Below are 21,779 nucleotides of genomic sequence, written 5' to 3' on the forward strand. Positions count from 1 at the left end.
TGTAAGAAAATGTACATCCCATCAAGGTCAACAGTGATTGTTGTAGATTGCTCCCACATTTCAGAGATGTTAACGTGTGAAAAGGTCTTTATTGAGCACAGTAACATCTCTTTGATCGCACATTCCTGAATAAATCGCTGTGGATCTACTGTATGTGAGTGAAGGCTGCTAAGAGATAAGGATGCAGCAGTAAAAGAGATTGCTATGCCCCTGACTCCATGGCGTCATACCTAGAACTGGTTATTTTCATATAAAAATATAGCACTGAAGACCGATCCACATACAAATTTAATTAAAATTCAAGTACAGGCAAACCAAAACCAAACACCCAAACATAGAATCAGTGGCTCACAGTGGTCCACATTGGATCTGGAATGAAACTGACTCACGTGCATACATATGGCAAAATCAGCAGCATCTTTTCTTTTACTACAGCGAGGATGAAGAAAGAAGCACCCAATTTTGTTCAGGTAATTAAAGACCTTACAGTTGAGTGGAGGCTTCCAGTTGGTGTTTCCACCTATCATTATTGAGACAAGGCAAATCAGTCACTATGAAGAGGAAAGATCAAAAGGCTACAAGTAACTGAAACAAAAAGGAAAAACCCACCTATAATAGAAAATACCTTTTTTTCTCCTTCAGGAGAATAGAAGATTAAAATGTACAGAAACTGAGATCTAGCCAAGTGATCACAATGTTTTTGCCTTAAAACCCTGGGAAAGAAGGCCAGTTTTCCTTCAGTCTGCCTATGTGTCTGAAAACTCACAGGGATGTGTTAAGCAAAATCTAAAATAATAGAACATTAAAATCTAACGAGTGGAAAATGCCTAGAAATGACGTGTTTTATATGACTGTGTGCATTAGGTATTTTTATAAATGTATCAAAGGCTGTTCAATGAATAGCAATGAAGGGCTCTTTGTAAAATGGGAATGACCAAGTTATTCGGGTCAGGATGCTTTTTTCTTTGAATCTCAACCCAGTTTTTTCGATGCTGGCTTTTAATCAGACATGAACTCTTATCAGATACTTACTCTATTGTTGTTGTATGCCCTCGTATCAATTCTCACACAGAGGGGCCCACTGTGACAAAGTAGACCTGCCCCATAGTTTCCTAGCTGTAAGCTTTCCTGGGGCAGACCACCAGATCCTTTGCCCCTAAAGTAGCTGGCGGGCTTGAAGTCCTTTCACGTAGGATTGAGCATGTGACCCACCCCAAACCTGTTCCCACTACTCGGAAACCTCTGTAAATTAAAGTAACCTCTTCTTCAGGCTGAGTCAATTGTTTCACAATGAGATTGAAATGAAATTCAGTTAGGGATAGCCAAGCAAAGATGAAGTAGGAAGCAGCTGTGGCATGTTGAACATAACCCAAGTTTAGTCTTAAACCCAAGAGACCCAAGCTTAAAAATTTTTAGGTTTTAGGAAAAAGTTAACTTTTTGACTAGCTTCCTCATGCTTTAAATGAAAAAGAATCAGAATAATCAGCAACTGTTAGTACCAAGCATAGTACCCAAGCACACTGTAGGCATTAAATAAGAAAAATTTTCAATCTGCATCCAAAAATACACAAACGTTGGCACACCAAACTAAACTAACATTTATTATAGAGCAATGTAAACAAAAATATTCCAATTACATGCCTCTTTTCTTTTAGGAAAGGCCAAGAGAGCCCCTATAAAGTACGCCTAAGATGAGAAAGGATTTGTCTTGAATAGTTTCCTTATTAACCATACCTTGAAAGCCCCAAATAAATGTTCCTTGGTTAAGGTGTCCTGGTAGATGACCAAAAAAGTTTGACCAGTTATCAAAATCTACAAAAACTATATGAGTCATGGTTCGCAGGTAATCCAAATCCGGAAGCTCAACTTCTTCATCTAATAAGAGAGGAATATTAACATGCATTTAGGAAGTTTCTTTGAAAACATTTTAATTTCTCAAGTCTAAAAGACATGAGGGAATATACAAAAACACCAATTTTGCATGCCCTTCCCATCTAAAATCCACACCTATTTTTAACAGTCTACACCTATAACATATAAGATATTCTGAATATTTCACAAACACGATTCACATAATTCCTATAAATATGTGCACTGATCCTAAAGTTTTTTATGCTCGATCCCACTTTTTGCATTTATAAAAGTACTGCCAAAATTAAAGCAATATACTAGAAATATGTGGCTAAATAACCCAAACCTTAAGATTAACAGGGTTACCTGAAAGAAAATTTACCCTCCCAAGAGTACAGCTCTTTTTCTAATTTAGACGACTAATTATCAGTAGCTACTTGATTCTACTATTAAACACCCGAGGTAACCACAGAAACACAGCTTTCTGGTCTTCTCGGCTTCTTCTGTCATCGTTGACCATTCTCCAATGCTTATTCTCCCTTTCCTTCCCCTTATTTTCTATCTCAGCAAGGACTTTTACTTTCCAGCAGGGGTTAAATTATTTTAAAAACTGTAGCATCTGCTCTTCTTAACAGAAACCCAAAACTAGTGAAACATACTGGCACTGTGTTGACTCCAGCTCTGTGAAACACACTGTGGCCATGGCTTCCCATTGCCCAGCCTCCTAACTTCCTCCATCTTTTCTCTACGTTTTTAGGAATTCTAAATTTAGATACTGCAATCATCTGTAAAATGACAAAACCAAAGAACCAAACTCACTGCCACTGAGTCCATACTGATGCATAGGGACGCTCCAGGACCGGGTAGAACTGTGAATGTGAGTTTCAGAGCTGTAAGCGTCTATGGGAGTAGAAAGCCCTGTCTTCCTCACATGGTGTTTGTTGCTTGTGGCTTTGAATTGCCACATGTAACCACTCTGTCCCAGAATCCATATAACACAGAACAAAATAAAATCCCAAAAAAGGGAACACAAATGTTGGTCTGTAGTAAGCAATTTAATTTTTTTTTTTTCACAGCTAAAGGTGATGCCGAAATCCCTATGTACTGGAGATCAAGCCTATACAAATCCATGAAAACATTTTGAGCTCAAATATCCTCACTGTTTCCACTCTACATTGCATAACTCAACAAGAAAATCTATTGAAAATGAAATAAATGAAACATATACTATTTTAAACAAAAGTAACACTGCACCCTTCCAGAGGTACCTAATCCTATCGAAGGGAAGGAGGAAATTCTGAGAGGGTTCCATGTTTCACATTCTTCCATTTCCCCCTATTACTCTTAATTTCTAATGGATTTTAATACTAGAAACAAAAGCTTTACTTCCGTGTCAATCAAAACAAAACACAGTTCAAATTACAAAAAAACAAAAAAAAAAACACAACAAAGAAACAAAACAGAATTTGGAAAACTAATTTTGAAAGGAACATAAATACTGTAAGAAAAATAAAAATGGTAGTAATGTCCCTAATTTCAACTTCCTTTATAGCTTCAAATCCCCATGCCTTCTGCAAAAGAAAAAATTACCTCTAAATATTACTTAAAGGCAATATATATTTTGTCCCCCTAAATTTAGAATATCTAAATAAAGTAGTAGAAAAGCAAATCCCTAAAAAGTATACTCTAGCAATCTACGTATGTATAATACTATCTTTTTTTTGGCTTTGAAAATGATGGTTCACTTTTACAGGTTATTTGTTATAAACACAGTGGTACATACGCCCTGTATGTGAAGTTTTCAGATATTACAGTTAGAAAGCCCTACCTATATTCTGACAGCTCAGGTCATGTTCCGGTCCTTTCTCCATGTCTGGATTGTTGGGATAGCACACTGCCTGTTTCAGTTTTCTCTCCGTTGGTGAGACATTGGCAGCAAACTTGTACAAGCTTACTTTTTCTGATCCCGAATGAGCCACGCCGGGCTTCTGTAGGAAGCCATGCTTCGTATGGAAGTGTTGCTGAGCACTCTCCGGGTCGTGGAACGCTTTGGTGCAGGTGCCACACTTGATGTTATACTGCTGTTCGAGCGCATCACGCTTTTCTTCGTGGGCCTGATGGACATGCCTTTTCATGTCAGTTACGTTCTGTGCTGTGGCGGAGCACAGATTGCAGCGATACCACAGTTTGCCTTTGTCCAACATGATTTGGAGGCATTTACTGTAATCTTCCTTCCTGTTCACTTTGCAGATGTAACTTTTACGGCAACCACAGTTTAATTGGGTGCTGGTCTCTAGTACTGTAAAATCATTCTCAGTTTTAATTGAAGTTTCAACTTTTTCTGACACAAATACATAATCTATACTGTGTCTTTCTTTATAATGAGTCAAGAATGCATCTTCTACATTAAAGGTAAGATCACAAAGCCCACAGAAGTAGTTAATCTTTATCTCATTGTCATGCTCATCTTGACAATGTCGGGATAATGTTTCTATCTTGTGAAAAGTTTTTTTACAGTGGGCACAGCTGTACCTATGAAACTGGTGACTTGTCAAAGACAGGCAGTGCTGTTGGACACATTCCTGGGAATCAAACATATCTTCACAAATCCGGCATTGCCATTTGCCCCTTGGAGTGTTGCTTTCTGGGGAATGATCAAGAATAGTAATGGTGGAAGAAGCCTTCTTAGCAGCTAAGTTAGTCCCCAGTATTGTAGAGGACGATGGCAAAGTGTCACTTTGTACCTCATCCGTCTCATAAAAATATCTATGTCCATTATGGAACTCAGTCACATGTACCATGATGGTCTCTTTCCTTAATTCCTTCTTGCATGTCCGACACCAGAAAAGAAAGTTACTTAAATGTGCTCCTCCATGAAAACGACTCATGTGTAAACGGATGACACCTGGATCTTCACATACTTTCCCACAGACCATGCACTTGTAACACATTGTGTTTGCAGAAAAAACATGCTTTTCTACCGCATCTTCACTTGGGAATCGTTGATGGCATTCACAAAACCAGGCTTTAATTGTTGACCTTTCTGCCTGGACACAAACCATACCTTCATGACTTTCGTTTTCTAAATTCATCTTCTTTATTGGAATGGGGCAGTAATCCTGTGTGCTAGATTCTTTAGTTGACATAGTTCTTTTCAGTGATAAAAACTTTGATTGATCTAATAGTAAATCCAAATCTGAGAGAGATTTGTTCCCTTGATTGCTGTGGCAATAAAGTAAAACGGATTCTTCCACTGAGGTAATGATTTGGACTTTGTGTCCTAAATTCTGCTTATGATTCCAGGTACTGGCTTCATCCACAAAGACTTGGTTGCAACGTGGACAATAAGCTTTTAGTATAAATTTCTCTGCCACTTGGGCAATGCTCTTCTCAGCTACAGCGACAGGACCAGCATTTCGACATCGAACTCTAAATTGGATGAAAAAAACAAACAAAACACAACTCATGAGTATCTCGCGAACAGAAGAGCTCTGCTATTCACAATGGAAATTACAAAATAGCCACTGTTCTACACAAGGACTAACAATACATTTTAATTCAGATATAAATATGATGATATTCTATTATTTCAAAAGTAGCTTAGTACCTCTAAATACAAAAGAGTGAAAACTAGAGTAAAGAAGGTTAAAAATACTATCAAATGTATATACTGGTGAATAACAAATTGTGATATAAATGTACTGAATATTCTGCCGCCACAAAAAGGATTCAAGTTCTGATATATGATACAATATGAATGAAGCTCAAAGACATTTGCTAAGTGAAATAAATCAGATACACAAGGTCCAATACTGTATGATCCTCCAAGATTAAATTCACTGGCATCAAGTCCTTTCTGACTCCTGGTGATACTACAGAAGAACAAGTTCATAAAGCAATAAAGTAGATATGGGGCTTCAGGGGCTGGGAAAAAGCCAATGTGTTGTTTAATGGGTGTAGAGTTTCTGTTTGGGATGATAACAATAGATCTGGAAATTGAAGGGATGGTTGTACAACATCATGAGTGTATTTATAGACACTGAATTGTATACTCTAAAATAATTTTGTTACATATTTTTATCATAATTAAAAGAATATAGGCCTGATTTCTTTTTCTTACGAAAAGATAATTAAAGGAAAATCCAGATAAACTGAACTTCCTGAAAATAAAAAACTATAGCGCTATAAAGAGTATTACCAAGAAAATGAAAAGACAGCGTCCAGAATGGGAGAAAATAGTTGCCAATTAAATACCTGATGAGGGTTTAGAATCCAAAATATAAAGAAAAATTCTTACAATGAAGTAACGTAATTCAAATTTAAAAACAAAATGGGAAAAGGACATGAATAAGCATTTCTCCAAAGCTACATAAATGGGCAACACATACATCAAAAGATGCTCAGTATCACTGCCACTGAGACAATTCTAACTCACAGCAGGCCTACAGGGCGGAGGAAAATGGCTTTGGGCTTCTGAGACTTTAAATCTTTACCACAGCAGAGTCTCCTTTTTCTCCCATGTAGCAATTGGAGGGTTTGAACTATTGGACTTGTGGCTCATAGCTGAACACGAATCAGCTGCGCCATCTTAGCTACTTTTCACGAGTCATCGGGAAAATGCAAATCGAAAGCACAGTAAGATACTACTCCATGTTTCTAAATAAGGTGAGAACACAAACAATTCTGAGGCTAGTACAGGACCAGCCAGTGGTGTGCTCTGTTCCCTTGTACAGCTTTGAGGCAGAGCTGACTCAAGGCACCTACCACCAACACACAGAAAATCATTAAAGACCCTCAGAACCAGTCCAAGAAGCAGTCTCATAGTAAGTGGGAGAAAAGCCTGAGGTTGCCAAGGACTTCGTTTAATTTGAATGCACAAAGAGTGCCCATCCAAAATTCGAAGAATGTATTACGTTGGACAGATGTGCTAAGATCTCACTTCGAGGACTGAGGTATGCCTGACCCACGCATGATATTTTCAATCACCTCATATGCATGTGAAAGCTGGACAACAAAAAAGACCAAAATAAATAAATATTTTAAAAAAAGAAAAAGAAAGACCAAGGAATTGATGCCTTTGAATTTGGTATTGACAAATACAGAATGGACTACCAACAAACAATTCTGTCTTGAACAAATGCTCCTTCGAAGCGAGGTTGGCCAGATGTTAGCTCACATACTGTTTATGTGTTATCAGAAGAGACAGTCCCTGGAAAAGGCCATCATGCTTAGCAAGGATCAGCGAAACAGAGAAAGACCCACAGGCGACAGATTCGACACAGTGGCTCCAACAATGGCCTCAAGCACAACAGTTGCGACAGTGCAGGACTGGACAGTGTTTGCTTCTGTTGTACCCGAGTCACTATGAGTTGAATTGGACTAGGCAGCACCTAACAACCATGAACATTTACAGAACACTCGACCAACACGAGCACGATGGACCTGTCCCAGTGTATGCGAGACAGTCATCATGAAAACATCACAAGGCATTAAATTAAAAAAGGCTTCATTCGTTTGAAAAACTGGAAATTATACTAAACAGGATATATCTCATATAATGGTATTAAGTGAGAAATAAAAATACCTGAATATTTAAAAATTGGCTCCCTAAATCTCTAGAAAATTGACATTATGTACTTTTTCAAAACATTTTATATGCAAAACACATACCAAATCCTACTCATTCAACTGTTCCTAGATGTACAATTCAGTGATACTGACTATAGTCTTTGTTGTCCAACCGTCCTCACTTGCCTTTCCTGAGATGTAGCTGACACAACTCAGAATAACTTATGAACCAAACAAGGAGTCAAAAACGGGGGCACGTATTTTCAACGGAATAAAAACACAGTGCTTAAAGGTAAACGTAAAGCTTTACATAGTCATTACAGAAAAAGGTCCAAAATCAATCTGCACCACCACCTTACCAAGCTAGACATAAGCAAATCAAACCCACAGCTAAAAGAGCAGATTAAAACAGAAAAAAATGTGCCAGTAACAGAGTATTATCCATGAAACCAAACTCTGGTTGTCTTGATCAACTAAAGTTTATTTGACATAGATTATAAAACACAGAAAAACTTATAAACAAAAAATTTTTTATAAGAAAACAAAATATATTCCTGAAGTGATGACAGGGAGCTTTGTCAGACAGACACAGAAACCATAGCATAAATTACATTTAGTGGAATTAAAAGCTTCTGCTCATCATAAATAGCCATAGACTAGAATGAGAATAGTATATAGATCTGACAGCTATACAAATGGCCTAAACATATAAACATGTCCAACACATCATCACTGTTCATCAGGAAAATGCCTGTTAAAAGTCACCAAGAAGTGTTACAGCTCTTTTAGAATTTGTCTAGTAGGTTTTCTGGTTTTCCCGGAAAACCCCCACACACCAGTAAAACAGTTACTTAACAACAACAAAAAAAAGTCACCAAGAAATAGTCATGGGACTCCTAGCATGCTCGTGGGACAGGGACTCCTAGCATGCTGGTGGAATTGTAATTGGTACAGCCAGTTTGGAAGTGTTAAGGATTTTCTTCATAAAGTAAATATATACCTATTCTTTGACCTAGCAATTCAATGACTGGACTTATTCAAGAGAAACCAAAACATAGCCATTAAAAAAGTATATAAAATGTTATAGTTGCTTTACTCATAATTGCAAAAACACTGAAAATAACCTAAATGCCCATCAATATTAACACACATTAACAAATTGTGCTATAGTTATATAATAGAATACTACTCACATAAAGAAACAACATACTTACTATATGTAATAGGGTTGTATCTTACAGATATGCACAAAACTAAAGAGTAAATATGAGTATTACCATTAATATGAAGCAGGTAAGAAAATCAGAATATTCTTTCAAGTGAGATGGAAAATTACTGGGAAAAGACACAAGAGAACTTTCAACAGAAATATATTCTATACTGCAGTAAGAGTGAGTTAAACATCATATACACTTCCAGTTAATTTTCCCCATTTTTAACAATCTGTTGCTCATGTTATTGTGCTGCCTTAAAAATAGGGATTCTGTTCAAAACTGAATGCAATTTTAAAGTGTCAACAGTTTTAGACAGATCACCAAAGAATTGATAAGCATATATGAAACTATTCAATGTCATTTAGTCACTAAAAAACAAACTGTTTGGGGGTGTCAATTCAGATTCATAGACACTATAGGATAAAGCAAGTAAAACTGCTGCTGCCCAGAGGGTTTCTACGGCCACAGACTGCCACATCTTTCTCTTGGAGTGAAAGAACTGCTGGCATTTGGTTGGCAGCTGAATGCTTAATTGCTGTACCATCATCACTCTTTTCATTATCCATCACTAAACCCAAACCCAACCCCAAACTCAACTGCCATCAGTCAACCCGACTCAGAGAGAACCTGGATTTCTGAGATTCTGACTAGTTAGAAGAACAGAAAGCTTTGTCTTTCTCTAATGGAGTGGCTGGTGGTTTTGAATTGCTGCCCTTTTGGATTGTAGACCAATGCATAACCACCAAGGGAGGCCAGGATGGAAAAAAGGAGAATGTGTTTGAGGAACATTTGAGTTGACATTAACGATAATGGAATCATTTGGGAAAGGATAACAATGGTGGCCCAATATGAAAAACATAATTGGTGTTACTGAACAGTAAATGTGGAAGTTCTGTGGATAAGTGTTCATACACACATACTCGCGCTCTCTCCCCCCCGCCCCAATAATTTTATTTCAGTAGTGTTGTAACCCAGGTACTGTTTGACATCATAAACCAGTACAATGGTTTAGAAGCCATAAATGAGTGCCATCTTTGCAGTTTTAAAAGATTACCAAAAAATTAACTTGAGAGGTGGAACAGACTGCTGGAGTTTTGTAGAAATTTAAACATTGTTGTGGAAAATGTAAGCAATGAAAGATAAAGCAGTAACAACTGAGAGAAGAGTTTCTTGGGAGGGGGGGGGGTTCACTATATTATTCTGTTTATATTATCATATGTTGTTGGAATTTCCCACAATAAGTAACAAAAATAACACACAATATCTTGATGTAAAAATATAAACCAGAAATGTAACATGCAACCTCAGTTTTAATGAGACTATATTTTACGCACATGTGTGTAAAAACAATTTTTCCATTTAAACAAATAGAACTGTGCCATTTCATAGAAACATAAACTCATAATGCATTTTAAAGAAATAAACAAAAAAGAGTAAGCGAGAGATTAATCTAAAAGACAGAGCACCGAAATGCTAAGTGTTGACTCTGGTTGGATTATAATCCCAAAACACCATCTGTAAAAAAATAACTTCATTGAAATCAGAAATCTGATAACTGACCGTATATATATTAAGAAACTACTCATGTGTAAAGTGTGATAATGGCACTAAGAAGAACAATGATTTAGTGCTCAGCAGGCTAACTAAAACGTAGATGATCTGACTCCATTTAGGAGCCCTAGTGGTACAGGGGTTACAAGTTGGGGTATAATCCACAAGTCAGCAATTCGAAACCACCACAGCTCCTTCGGAGAAAAACTGGGCTTTTGACTCCTGTAATGGGCAGTCTCAGAAACTCAGAGCAATTCTACCCTGTCCTAGGCAGAGTTGCTATGGGTCAGCAGTAACTCGGTGGCAGTGAGTTTCCATTTGAGCAGCTCCATAGAGTAGGTCAACAGAAAAAAGTAAAACCTTCAACAAGACAGACTGACACAGTGGTTACAACAATGGGCTAAAGGAAACACCAACTGTGAGGATGGAGCAGGCCGGGGCAGCACGTCACTGTGTCTTACGTAAGGTCACTAGGAGTCGAACCAACCTGATGGCACCTAACAGCAAGCAATGGGTCCCTGGGGAAAAGACCTGGTGATCTACTTCTGAAAATATGACAGCCAAGAGAAACTGAAGGGCAGGTTTCTCTATCACAGAAAGGTGCTATGAGTTGAAATCAACAATACCCTACATCAAGTATAGCACTCTACTTTTAATTTATCTTTTAAAAAAAGGAGTACTTATCATTCCTCTATAATGAAGTATTTACAAATGAAATAAATAATGGAGACAAAATCTCTGTACTCATATTTAAGGAGTCTGGGAGGCAGATTCTCATGGAGGAAGAGCTGCACGTTCGTGAACTGGAGATGGGTCCCGGTCACATTCTCCTAGGTAAAAGTCATTCCCCACAATGTTCTCTGTAATACGCCAATTTTAAGATGCTTCTTGGAAGCACATGGTTGCTACTATATGCTTGAAGGCTATCTGCCTGAAGGTTGTCTGCCATCAAGAACATTTAGACCACCCCAACCAAAGTACAGCCCCACTCCCTTCTGATATGGATCCTAGATTGCTCCCCTGGAGAAGAGCTCAGGGACACTGACGTCAAGCCAGCTCAGAGACAACCAATGTTAAGCCACCATCTTACCTTAGAACCCGCTCACCTTGTTATGTATGTGCCTCCCTATTACATGCATGTCCCTAGTACTCTCCTTCCTGTTTGTTTTTTTAAATACTTTCATTGGGGACCCTTACATCTCTTATCACAATCCATACATTCATCCAGCATGTCAAGCACATTTGCATATATGCGGCTATCATCATTTTCAAAGCATTCTCTTCCCACCTTCCTGTTTTGTGTACCCGAGTACGTGCCCTTCCTATTACGTGCATGCCTCTAACACATCCCCTTCTTGTTACGTATGTGTGTAATGCGGCTTTCATGCCTGAGAATATATATGTATATTATATATATGAATATATATGTACATTCACTCTCTCTCTTGATCCTGCCATTGGAAGAGGTGAGTCCTTGCATACCTGTCCAATGTTTCTTTAATTTGCCGTTCAATTACACAATCACCCCTTGGACCTATTCGATTGTGGAGGCTGGTCCCCCACATTTCATGTTGACAGCAGTTATCTATGTAAATACGTTTTTGATACCTCTACAACTTTCATTCCTTACCAGGAAAATGTACATTCTCATCTCAAAAGGAGTAAAATATAAAACAGAATGCTGAATCACTTGTTGGTGAACATTTTCCATTAAGACTCCCTTGCATCAAAAAGAACGATAATGTTGTTGTATAGTGAAAATGTAAACATGTCATTGAAGAATTTCCACAGATATGGTTGAAGGAGAACCTAAACCGCCATGTAAACCTTCACTGAAAACACAGTATTAATTTTAAGAAAAAAAGAGAGAGAATTCCTTACAGCCCGAGACGAGACCTATACAAACCTGAAATGGGCAGAAAGCTCCAGGTGGGAACGCAGTGTCTGGTGACAGGCCACACATTTGACTTGAAATGGAACATCTTTGCAGAGACTGATCAAAAGTTTCTTTGCAAAAGACGGAAATGATATTGGGTGTGCTAGTCCCTTGACATCTGCAAAACAAGACAAACTAAGGTACAAGGCCCTCCGAATAAAAGGCAGTCCCCAGCCTTCCTCCCCCCTGTGCCTTTTTCAACACCAATTGAAATAAAGCAGATATTTATTTGTAAGATTAAAATCTGTAGGAAGGCATTTTCTAGCCTAATTGAAAAGATGCTGGATTCACAGCTTTATTAAAATTTGAGTCATAAGTCCACAGAAACACCAACTGCCCACATATCATGGATATACATTTTCCTGAATAAATGTTTTCTTCCTGTTTCTTTCCACTCTTCATAGTGCAACTTTATTTTTATAGTTATTGAATGATACTGCGTCTCTTTAAAATGAAATTGACATGTTTCATTGTTATGCTTCTCAGAATAACAAAAGAAACCAAAAAATAATTTTAAAGTATGATAAATCAGCAAAAAATAATAATTTTCAACAAGCGTAATCACATACCACCCAGTTTAAAACTTTGAAGGAAATGATTGTTCCTAGACATATGCTTCACACATTCATCTTTGCTGCTAAACAGAAGGAAGCAATTTGGACACGCAAAACACTGAATAATCTGAGGAAGGAGGTTGTTCTTATGTCCATCATTTGTAGCTTCCTAAAATATAAGGGAAAGCTGTATTATAGGTAAGAACCAAGGTTCAATGCTTAAAATAATTTTCAAAAACTGCTAGACTGTCTTTTAAATATTCCATGTCAAATTTAACTTTGTAAAAAGTACAGACCCACACAACATTGCCTACATTAACAATTCAGCGACAGTGATTACACCCTCAGAGTGGGGCAGCCATTCTCAGCCTCCTTTTCTGCGTAGCTGTTCTCCCATTAACAGAAATTCATTACCACCTAAGTCATATCAATTTTTAACATGGGAACTTTTGTCCCCCTGAGTGTAAATTGTGAAGTTCTTTATAACTGAGGTTATTTATATTAAATTTAAGATTTTTTTCATTCCAAAACAAATTGGGACCACTGTATTGTGACAATAAATGTAGAAACCTTGCTTTTTATGTACTTTTCATTTTTATATACAAACCTCAATGATGTAATCACATTATACATTCTTTTTCTATTATTTTGCTTCGTTACCTTTATGCTGCAAAAAGGCTGATATTGACAAAAATAGGCATTCTTCCACATAAATTTGTCCAGACCTAATCTTTACAAAAATATATAGACCTAAGTAGAGAAGCACTTTCAATGTTTTGTCAAATATTGTGATTTTGCAGACTTCTCTGCCTCCTAGGTTTTCTGTCCCACAATACCTAATGGCAATTCTTCAAAATCAGCTCTAATTGATCCTACTTCATGGTTGTGGGTACTATGATTTAAATAAGCATTCGTTTCCCATTGTATTATCAATATAAACGAAGATGATATAATCATCCTTGACTATCTAACGCTTATCTATAGTTGCTTTTCTCTCATTATCAGGAATGGCCTTGTTGGGTTCAAAGAGATACATATTTGAATGTTCAAAGAAATACTATTACTGTTCAAAGGCTCTAATAATTCATATCTTCCCTAACAAAGAATAAGCCTGGTAGCAATATGGGTCTTTTAAACTCTTGCCAAATGAACTAACTTTGTAATACTCATTGTTACTTCAAGGAACACTGCCCTGTCTTCCGGAGAGTTTGAGCATTTTTTATATATTTCCATAGGGGGAAATTGAAAATACCATGGCGCATTTTAGTCTCCTAATAACATTTCCACAGTCGAATGCCTTTGCATAGTCAATGAAACACAACTAAATATGTTTCAGGTGTTCTCTGCTTTGAGCCAAGATCCAGCTGACATCATCAATGATACCCCTGTTCCATGTCCTCTTCTAATCTGGCCTGCATTTCTGGTAGTGCCCTGTCAATGTACTGCTGCAACCGTTGTTGGATGATCTTAAGCAAAATTTTACTTACGTGCGATATCAATGATAGTTATTCTATAGTTCCAGCATTTTGTTGGGCCAGCTTTCTTTGGAATAGGCACAAATATGAATCTCTCCCCGTCAGTTGGCCAATAGCTGTCTTTTAAATTTTCTAGCATAGAAGAGTGAATGTCTCCATTACTTCTGCTAGTTCCTGGAGCCTTAATTAATTATTCTTTAAATTGTTTATTTTTTAAAATTTTTGGAGACTTTGTTTTTGGCTAGTACATTCAGTAGTGTGAATTTTCTTTTTTCAGCACTATTGGTTCTTGCTCATATGCTAGCTCCTGAAATGGTGGAATGTCAAATAGTTCTTTATGGTACAGTGACTGTGTCTTCTTTCAATTTTCTCTTAATGCTTGATGCATCATTCAATATTTTGCCTACAGGATCTTTCAAAATTCCAACTGCAGACTTGAATTCTTTTCTTGGGTTCATTGTTTCAGATATGGTGAACATGTCCCCCCCCCCCTATTTTTCATTAAATTCTAGCCCCTTGTGGATTTTGTTACGTATGGCTATGTCGTCTTCTTCAGGGGCTCCTTGAAATTTTCTGTACAACTCCTCGGCTTTATCCTTTCTTGCAGGTTTCAGCTACTCTATGCTAAAGAGCAAGTTTCAGAGTCCCTTCTGACATCCACTCTTTCCTATCTTTTTAATGACCTTTGGTTTCTTCATAAATGATGGCTTAATGTCCTCCCACAGCTCATCAGGTCTTCTGTTATTATTTTTTTAGTTTTCAAAAACCAGGTAGGATAAACTCAAGCTTGTATTTTGGCTCTTGTGGACTTGTTTTAATTTTCTTCAGTTTTATCTTGAATTTACGTATGAGCAATTAATAACCTGTTTCACAATCGACCCCTGGTCTAGTTTTAGCTGCAGCTATTGAGCTTCGTTTATTCCCACAGATGAAGTCAATTTGATTTCTGTGTATTCCATTGGGGGAAATTCATGTCTATTCCCTTTTGTGTGGTTGAAAAAAGCTATTTGTTATGAACAAGTTGTGGGTTTGACAAAACTTGATCATGTGATCTCTAACTGCATTTCTATCACTGAGTTCATATTTTCCAACTACTGTTCGTTTGTTTGTTTTCAGCTTTTATTCTGATCACCAAGAACTATCAATGTGTCATAATTGTATGCTTGATTAATTTCCAACTGAAGTCACTGGTAGACTTCTTCAATTTCTTCATCACTAACTTGTGGTTGATGCATAAATTTGAGTAATAGTGTGTTAATTGGAGTTCCTTGAAGGCTGATGGATATCCTATAAAAGATGTTATTGTTTTTTAATTATGGATTTAACATGATCCTTTCTGACAAGGAAAGCCGAGTCATTCCTCTGGACTGTCTTATTCTTGACATGAAAATCGTATGATTTTTTTTTAATTCAAAATGGCCACTACTCCATTTCAATTCACTAATGTCCAGGATATGGATCTTCTTGCGTTCTACTTCATTTCTGACCACTTCGAATTTTCCGAAATTCATACTTCTTACAATAGAAGATTTTTGCAGCTGTTTCTCTTTACTTTGAGTTGTGCCCTATCAGCAAATAAAAGGCTTCTCTCCCAGGCTCTTACTTGACATATGTCACCATGGTTGACTCCCCTCCAAGAAATCATCTCCTCTTCTGTTGTTTTGAGTGCCCTAAGATCTGGGAGGCCCATCCTCCAGCAGTATCTCAACAATGCTCTGCTTCCTTTGTTCAGGCTTTCAGTATTCAATAATACCTGGAAACTGTGCATAAGGTTTTCAGTGGCTCCTTCCTTTGAAATGGGGAGGTGAGTCTTTCTTCATCGTCTGTTCTTAGGCTGGAAACTCTCTGCTGAAACTTGCTACTTTGGGTGACCCTTCTGGCATTTGAAATACCAGTGCACATAGCTTCCGGTATCACAGCAACATTCAAGGCACCACAGTACGACACACTTCTACAAGTGGTAGAAGTTAAATACCATATATAAGCCAAGTTTTTCAGTACAAAAAAGGTGTTGAAAATGGGCTCAGCTTATAAACGGGTCAGTGGTACTCCACCGAGGTGTAACATCTCGCTGGAGCCCACACGAGGTAAGAGTTAATGGGATGAGCGCCTATTATCTTGCGGGTGATTGCTGTTTCTCCCCTCTTCATTCAAAGCCCCACTGACACTGCAGGGCTTTGAATGTTTGTTTACTCACATCTAACCAATCAGAGCCGTTAAAGACCGTGTGCGAAGGATGTGGCATGAATGAATGCCATCTGGTCAAGCCCAACTAACAAAAGGAGGTAATCTCATGAAGCCTGACATAGAGTTAATAGCAAAGTGGGTTTGAGATGCATGGGAAGACATTCCAGAAGTGCCTTCCAGAAATGTAGTATTAGCAATGCTATGGATGGCAGTGAAGACTGCGTTTTGTATGAAAATGACAGCAGTGATGGTGATGACGGTGATCTCGATGAGGACACTGTCTATGATGACCTCACACCAGCTGAAACTCTGCATTGGGATATGGAGGATGATGATGAGGAATCCAGTTTTGAAGGATTTTAACTCTTTACATTTTAGCTTGGTTATTGATTGAGCTCAGGGAATAGTACTCTTAAGGTAGTATTGTTTTTGTTGAACCTACTTTCCACTTACTGTGCTGGTTTGCTAATGTTAAATGACTTGTCCTTTTATTAATGTTTTTTATTTAAAATAAATATTTAAACACATTACCCCACTGTTACGGGGGGGGGGGGGTGGAAGCAAGATGTTACACCACGCTGGGGTACCACTGACCCGTGTATAAGCTAAACCCGTTTTCCAGCACATTTTTTGTGCTGAAAAACTCAGCTTATACACGAGTATATACGGTAACTTAAAGGAAAGACCTTACAGAGCAGTGGTTTTCAACTGGTGGATCACGACCCCTTTGGGGGTCAAACGACCCTTTCACAAGGGTCACCCAATTCATAACAGTAGCAAAATAACAGTTACGAAGTAGCAACGAAAATAATTTTATGGTTGGGGGTCACCACAACATGAAGAACTGCATCAAAGGGTCACAGCATGAGGAAGCTGGAGAACCACTGTTCTAGAGGAAAATAAAAGGGGGAAGAACCACGTAAAATAATTAAAGTCATAAATAATTTTACCCTCGTTCCAAAGCAGAATGGATAGGTATGAAAAGCAATGAGGATTACATTCTTCTAAGAAACCCCTCTGGATGAAGACACACCAGCCTGGCGTTCCCACTGCCCTCAGGGTCAAGGCATGAGGAGAACTCAGCATACAGTTGTATTCATGGCTCTGATTTACTACAGTTAAAGTATGCAAGGTAAAAATAGCAAAACCAATTACTGTCCAATGGATCCCAGCTCAAGAAAATTCTCTGTGAGTCAGGAGACTGTTGTGCTCCACGTGGTTCTTTCTTTTTTAATCATTTTATCGGGGGCTCATACAACTCTTATCACAATCCATATATACATCAATTGTGTCAGTCCATACATACATACATACATTGGTTGCCATCATCATTCTCAAAATACTTGCTCTCCGCTCATTTCCCCCCTCCCTCCATCCCCCTCCCTCATGAACCCTTGATAATTTATAAATTATTATTTTGTCATGTCTTAACACTGTCCGACATCTCTTCACCCACTTTTCCGCTGTCCGGCCCCCAGAGAGGGGGTTATATGTAGATCATTGGGATCGGTTCCCCTTTTTACCCCACCTTCCCTCTACCCTCCTGGATCGCCACTCTCAGCACTGGTCCTGAAGGGATCATCTATCTGTCCTGGATTCTCTGTGTTTCGGTTCCTGTCTGTACCAGTGCACATCCTCAGGTCTAGCCAAATTTGTAAGGTAGAATTGGGATCATGAGAGTGGGGGGAAGGAAGCATTTTAGAATTAGAGGGAAAAAAATGTATGTTTTATTGCTGCTACACTGCACCCAGACTGGCTCATCTCCTCCCAGCAACCCTTCTTTAAAGAGGTGTCCCGTGACCTACAGATGGACTTTGGGGCTCCACTCTGCACTCCCACTCATTTACAACGATATGATTTTTTGTTCTTTGATGCCTGATCCCTGATCCCTTCTAAACCTCGTGGTCTCACAGGCTAGTGTGCTTCATCCATGCAGACTTTGTTGCTCTGAACTAGATGGCCGCTTGTTTATCTTCAAACTTTTAAACCCCAGACGCTATATCTTTTGATAGCCGGGCATCACCAGCTTTCTTCACATTTGCTTATGCACACATTTTTCTTCAGTGATCTTGTTGGGAAGGTGTGCATCATGAAATGCCACCGTTTTAATAGAACAAAGTGTTCTTGATTAATTAAGTACTTAAGTGGAGGTCCAATGTCCATCTGCTGCATTAATATTAAACCTATAAATATATACCCATAGATCTATTTCCCTGTCATCCTAGAGAAAACAACGGGACCGATGGCTCTCAGGGGACATAGGAGAGGAGGAGGTGGACGAAAGTAGGTGGTGTTGACCAACCCAGGGACAAGGGAACCACAAGTGATCCAAAATTAATGGCAAGGAGGGTGTGAGAGGCTGGGATTGATTAAGGGCAATGTAACTGAGAGAAATTACTGAAACCTAAAGGAAGGCTGAGCATAATAGTGTGACAAGAGGAAAGTAAAGGGAAATAAAGGAAAAAAGGAGGCGGCAAAGGGTATTTATATAGGTCTAAATACAGGTTCTCATGGATTTTAATGTTTAATTTTCTCAAAGTAGACCATCAGACCTGACTGACGACCTTTCTTTCGATTAACAGCCAAATACATCAACAATTTGTACCAAACACTGAAATCAGAAAAGAAAAAGAGACATATGGAGTGAAGTCCAGTGGAAGCCAGCACAAGCTTCCAAGGATCCTGCCCCAGTGGAGTCACACAGGATGTACTTCATTTTTTTATTACCACACTGTGACAACACATGTCAAAAGTTGTCTACCATGAAGCTTATGACCAAATGCCCAGGGTTTGTACTGGGGGCTGGTCATGGAGTCAGTCCCTACCTAGCATTTACCAAAAGTCCACACTTTACAAGCAAAGAAAATATTTAGCACAAACTGCCTTGTTTGCGTAAACAGTTTAGGCCCGTGAACCAATCATATCAGACTAATGAGGATGTGCTAGCCAATCCTGCAAACAGATCTAACATTTCAGACTTACTATTATTAACTATGCAAACATCTTTCTAATATTTCAGGCTTATTATGTTAACTTACTAAGTAATTTCTTCATGTTGCTCATTTCTATATTTACCCATATGCCTACACTTTTCAAATATAGGTAGAATTCTACCACTTTTTCCTTTCACCGAATTCTCTTTAATCCTTGAGAATCTTCTCTTCCATAATACTTTTCTGTATTTTGCAGCTTATATTCCTTTCTCTGAACTCTTACATCAATTTAAGATATATAGGTGATTTCGCTTACTATGCTACAGAGCCTAGTCAGTGTTAAAAAAAAACAATACAGGCTTTCAAAACCTGAGACTGAGTACATAATTTAAACTGCTTCAAAGATGCACATCTAATCTGGAGGGACTGTAAACTCAATAAAATGCATTTGAGAACAAGATTTAATTAACTACTGTGAATCTATACATAATAAAGTGTAGTTCTAGAAAAAGAAAATTCTGACAACAAGGAAAAACCACAAACCCTACCAATCTCTGAGCATTAGTATTTTATGACTTCAAATCTAATATTCATTTAACAAATATACTAAGTATAGATCTTCCCAATACTTTTCACATTTAAAAAATCAGTTATGTAATGTGTTATTGTTTTAAATAAGGCAATCTAAATCTAAATAACTTAACATTATCTACTAGGAAGTTAAACAATGTGTAATATACTCACTTAATAGAAATAGTGATTACTGATTTAAAGTATAGAAATTGGTAATATATGGATTCAACAAACATCTGTTGGTGACACATATTTTTAAAATAAAATCGTTTAGAGACCTGATTTTATATAAAAATATCTATTTTTAAAAATTATAGTAACATGTATCAAAATGTTAACAGTGGTTGCCTCTCTGTGCAAGAGATGGTTGATTTATTTAAAATATTTCTACAACAAACACTTAATTTGCAATGCTGATAAGGTATGAATGATACAGATTATAATATCTTATAAAAACCCATTACAGTTTCATTATTAGATGGATATGCTTAAACCACCGCCTCAATTCATGTCTTTTGAAATGTAATACTCAGTGAGAATTATATAACATAGTCATTTAAATATTAGTTCTATTTATTTGGTATAAAATAGTTGCTAATTTACTATATTGCTCCAGCATTTCACCACGCAGTCCATTTTTGAGTAGTGTTTCAGATCTCTTCATCTGATTAACGCACAGATGATCTTGAAGAAGGATTTCATAGAGCAACTCCATCAAATAATCTCTAGGGCTACTATCTTTTACCTATCAAGATGTCCTCTAATGTAATGCTCTAATTTTACTTTCGGTGCACAATTAAAATTTTTGTATTTGTGCACATCATTGTTCACTTTAAGCGTAACAGCAGCAAGAAACATTCAACGAATCCCATGACTCTCTAGAAAAAGAATTCTTTTAACTTATGGTACAGTCTTACCTTAGCAAAGAGGTGATCCCTATATTGTTGTTGAGTAACAAATTTTTTGTAACACACTACACAAGCAAAGGAATTGATGATAGGGCCACGTAGTGTGATTGTTGGATCACATGGTGAGTGGTCAAACCTAATTGTCAAGAGAGAGAACATTAGAAAAGGCTACAATCTAGGGCAGAACTATTGTCTTGTTCATTAGACTAAACACATACGCACACATTTAGAACTTCATATTTCTCTACTGAAATAAATAATGCTCATCTTTAAGAAACTCCAGTGGCTCTTATATGCCAGACAGCCATTTTAATAAACTCATATTAAGATTTAAGAGACACAACTAATACCTATAAATGGCGTTTGATCCTTTTAATGTTTATTTTAACCCTTTAACTAAATTCTGCATTGAAAACTTTAATAGTTAAAATACAACATGGTACCCAATTACTAAAACTACACACTACAATATCCTCCAGAGGTTCCTCTCAGTATGGTACAGGACATAAAAAGCACTGCTGTTACTGCAATTGTCAACTCCACCTTGTGGTTGGGGATAAATTAACAGCACACATAGCGATGTGTGTCAAAGTAAATGCTGCTTCATATCACTTTTAATGGTTGATTTTAAAGTTTTTATCCAAGGTGCCTGTGGATGGACCCAAACCTTTACTTTTCAGTTAGTAGCTGAGCATACCAAATGTCTGCACCACGCGCAGGGAATCAAGTAGGGTAAAGCATTCTCAAACTTCTCAGTTTTCCATATTTGAACTATTAAACAAAACTGGTGTAACTATGAAAATAATAAGTTTTATGGTTTCTCTTCTACTTTCCCAACCTCTAATTCAAGAAAACAAACTCACTTATGACCCTGCGGCTTCCCCAAACTGCAATTCCTCACATAAATGGAAAATCTTGTCTTCCTCCTGCAGAGCAACTGGTGGTTTCAAACTGCTGACCTTGAGGCTAGCAGCCAAGCACATATGCACTATACCACCAGGGCTCCTCACTCAACCTCTACTATTTAAA

General features: G+C 37.6%; 1 protein-coding gene and 1 non-coding gene across 4 annotated transcripts in view; one reads left to right on the forward strand and one right to left on the reverse strand.

Annotated features, from left to right (window-relative positions):
- Positions 1-21,779, reverse strand: part of ZNF451 (zinc finger protein 451) — a 92,640-nt gene that overhangs the window by 28,918 nt on the left and 41,943 nt on the right. For all 3 annotated transcript variants that reach the window (XM_075554942.1, XM_075554941.1, XM_075554943.1), the window contains 6 exons: positions 20,760-20,886; positions 12,690-12,843; positions 12,091-12,238; positions 3,680-5,280; positions 1,735-1,875; positions 390-520 (listed from right to left, as the gene is read on the reverse strand). In XM_075554942.1, coding sequence (XP_075411057.1) covers positions 390-520; positions 1,735-1,875; positions 3,680-5,280; positions 12,091-12,238; positions 12,690-12,843; positions 20,760-20,886 — 2,302 coding nt within the window. The remainder of the gene's footprint in view (positions 1-389; positions 521-1,734; positions 1,876-3,679; positions 5,281-12,090; positions 12,239-12,689; positions 12,844-20,759; positions 20,887-21,779) is intronic.
- LOC142453970 (U7 small nuclear RNA) lies at positions 8,189-8,249 on the forward strand. The gene has a single exon (XR_012785516.1). It is a non-coding gene; the product is annotated as a U7 small nuclear RNA (small nuclear RNA).

Source organism: Tenrec ecaudatus, chromosome 7 (assembly GCF_050624435.1).
Source record: "Tenrec ecaudatus isolate mTenEca1 chromosome 7, mTenEca1.hap1, whole genome shotgun sequence".
Classification (NCBI taxonomy): domain Eukaryota; kingdom Metazoa; phylum Chordata; class Mammalia; order Afrosoricida; family Tenrecidae; genus Tenrec; species Tenrec ecaudatus.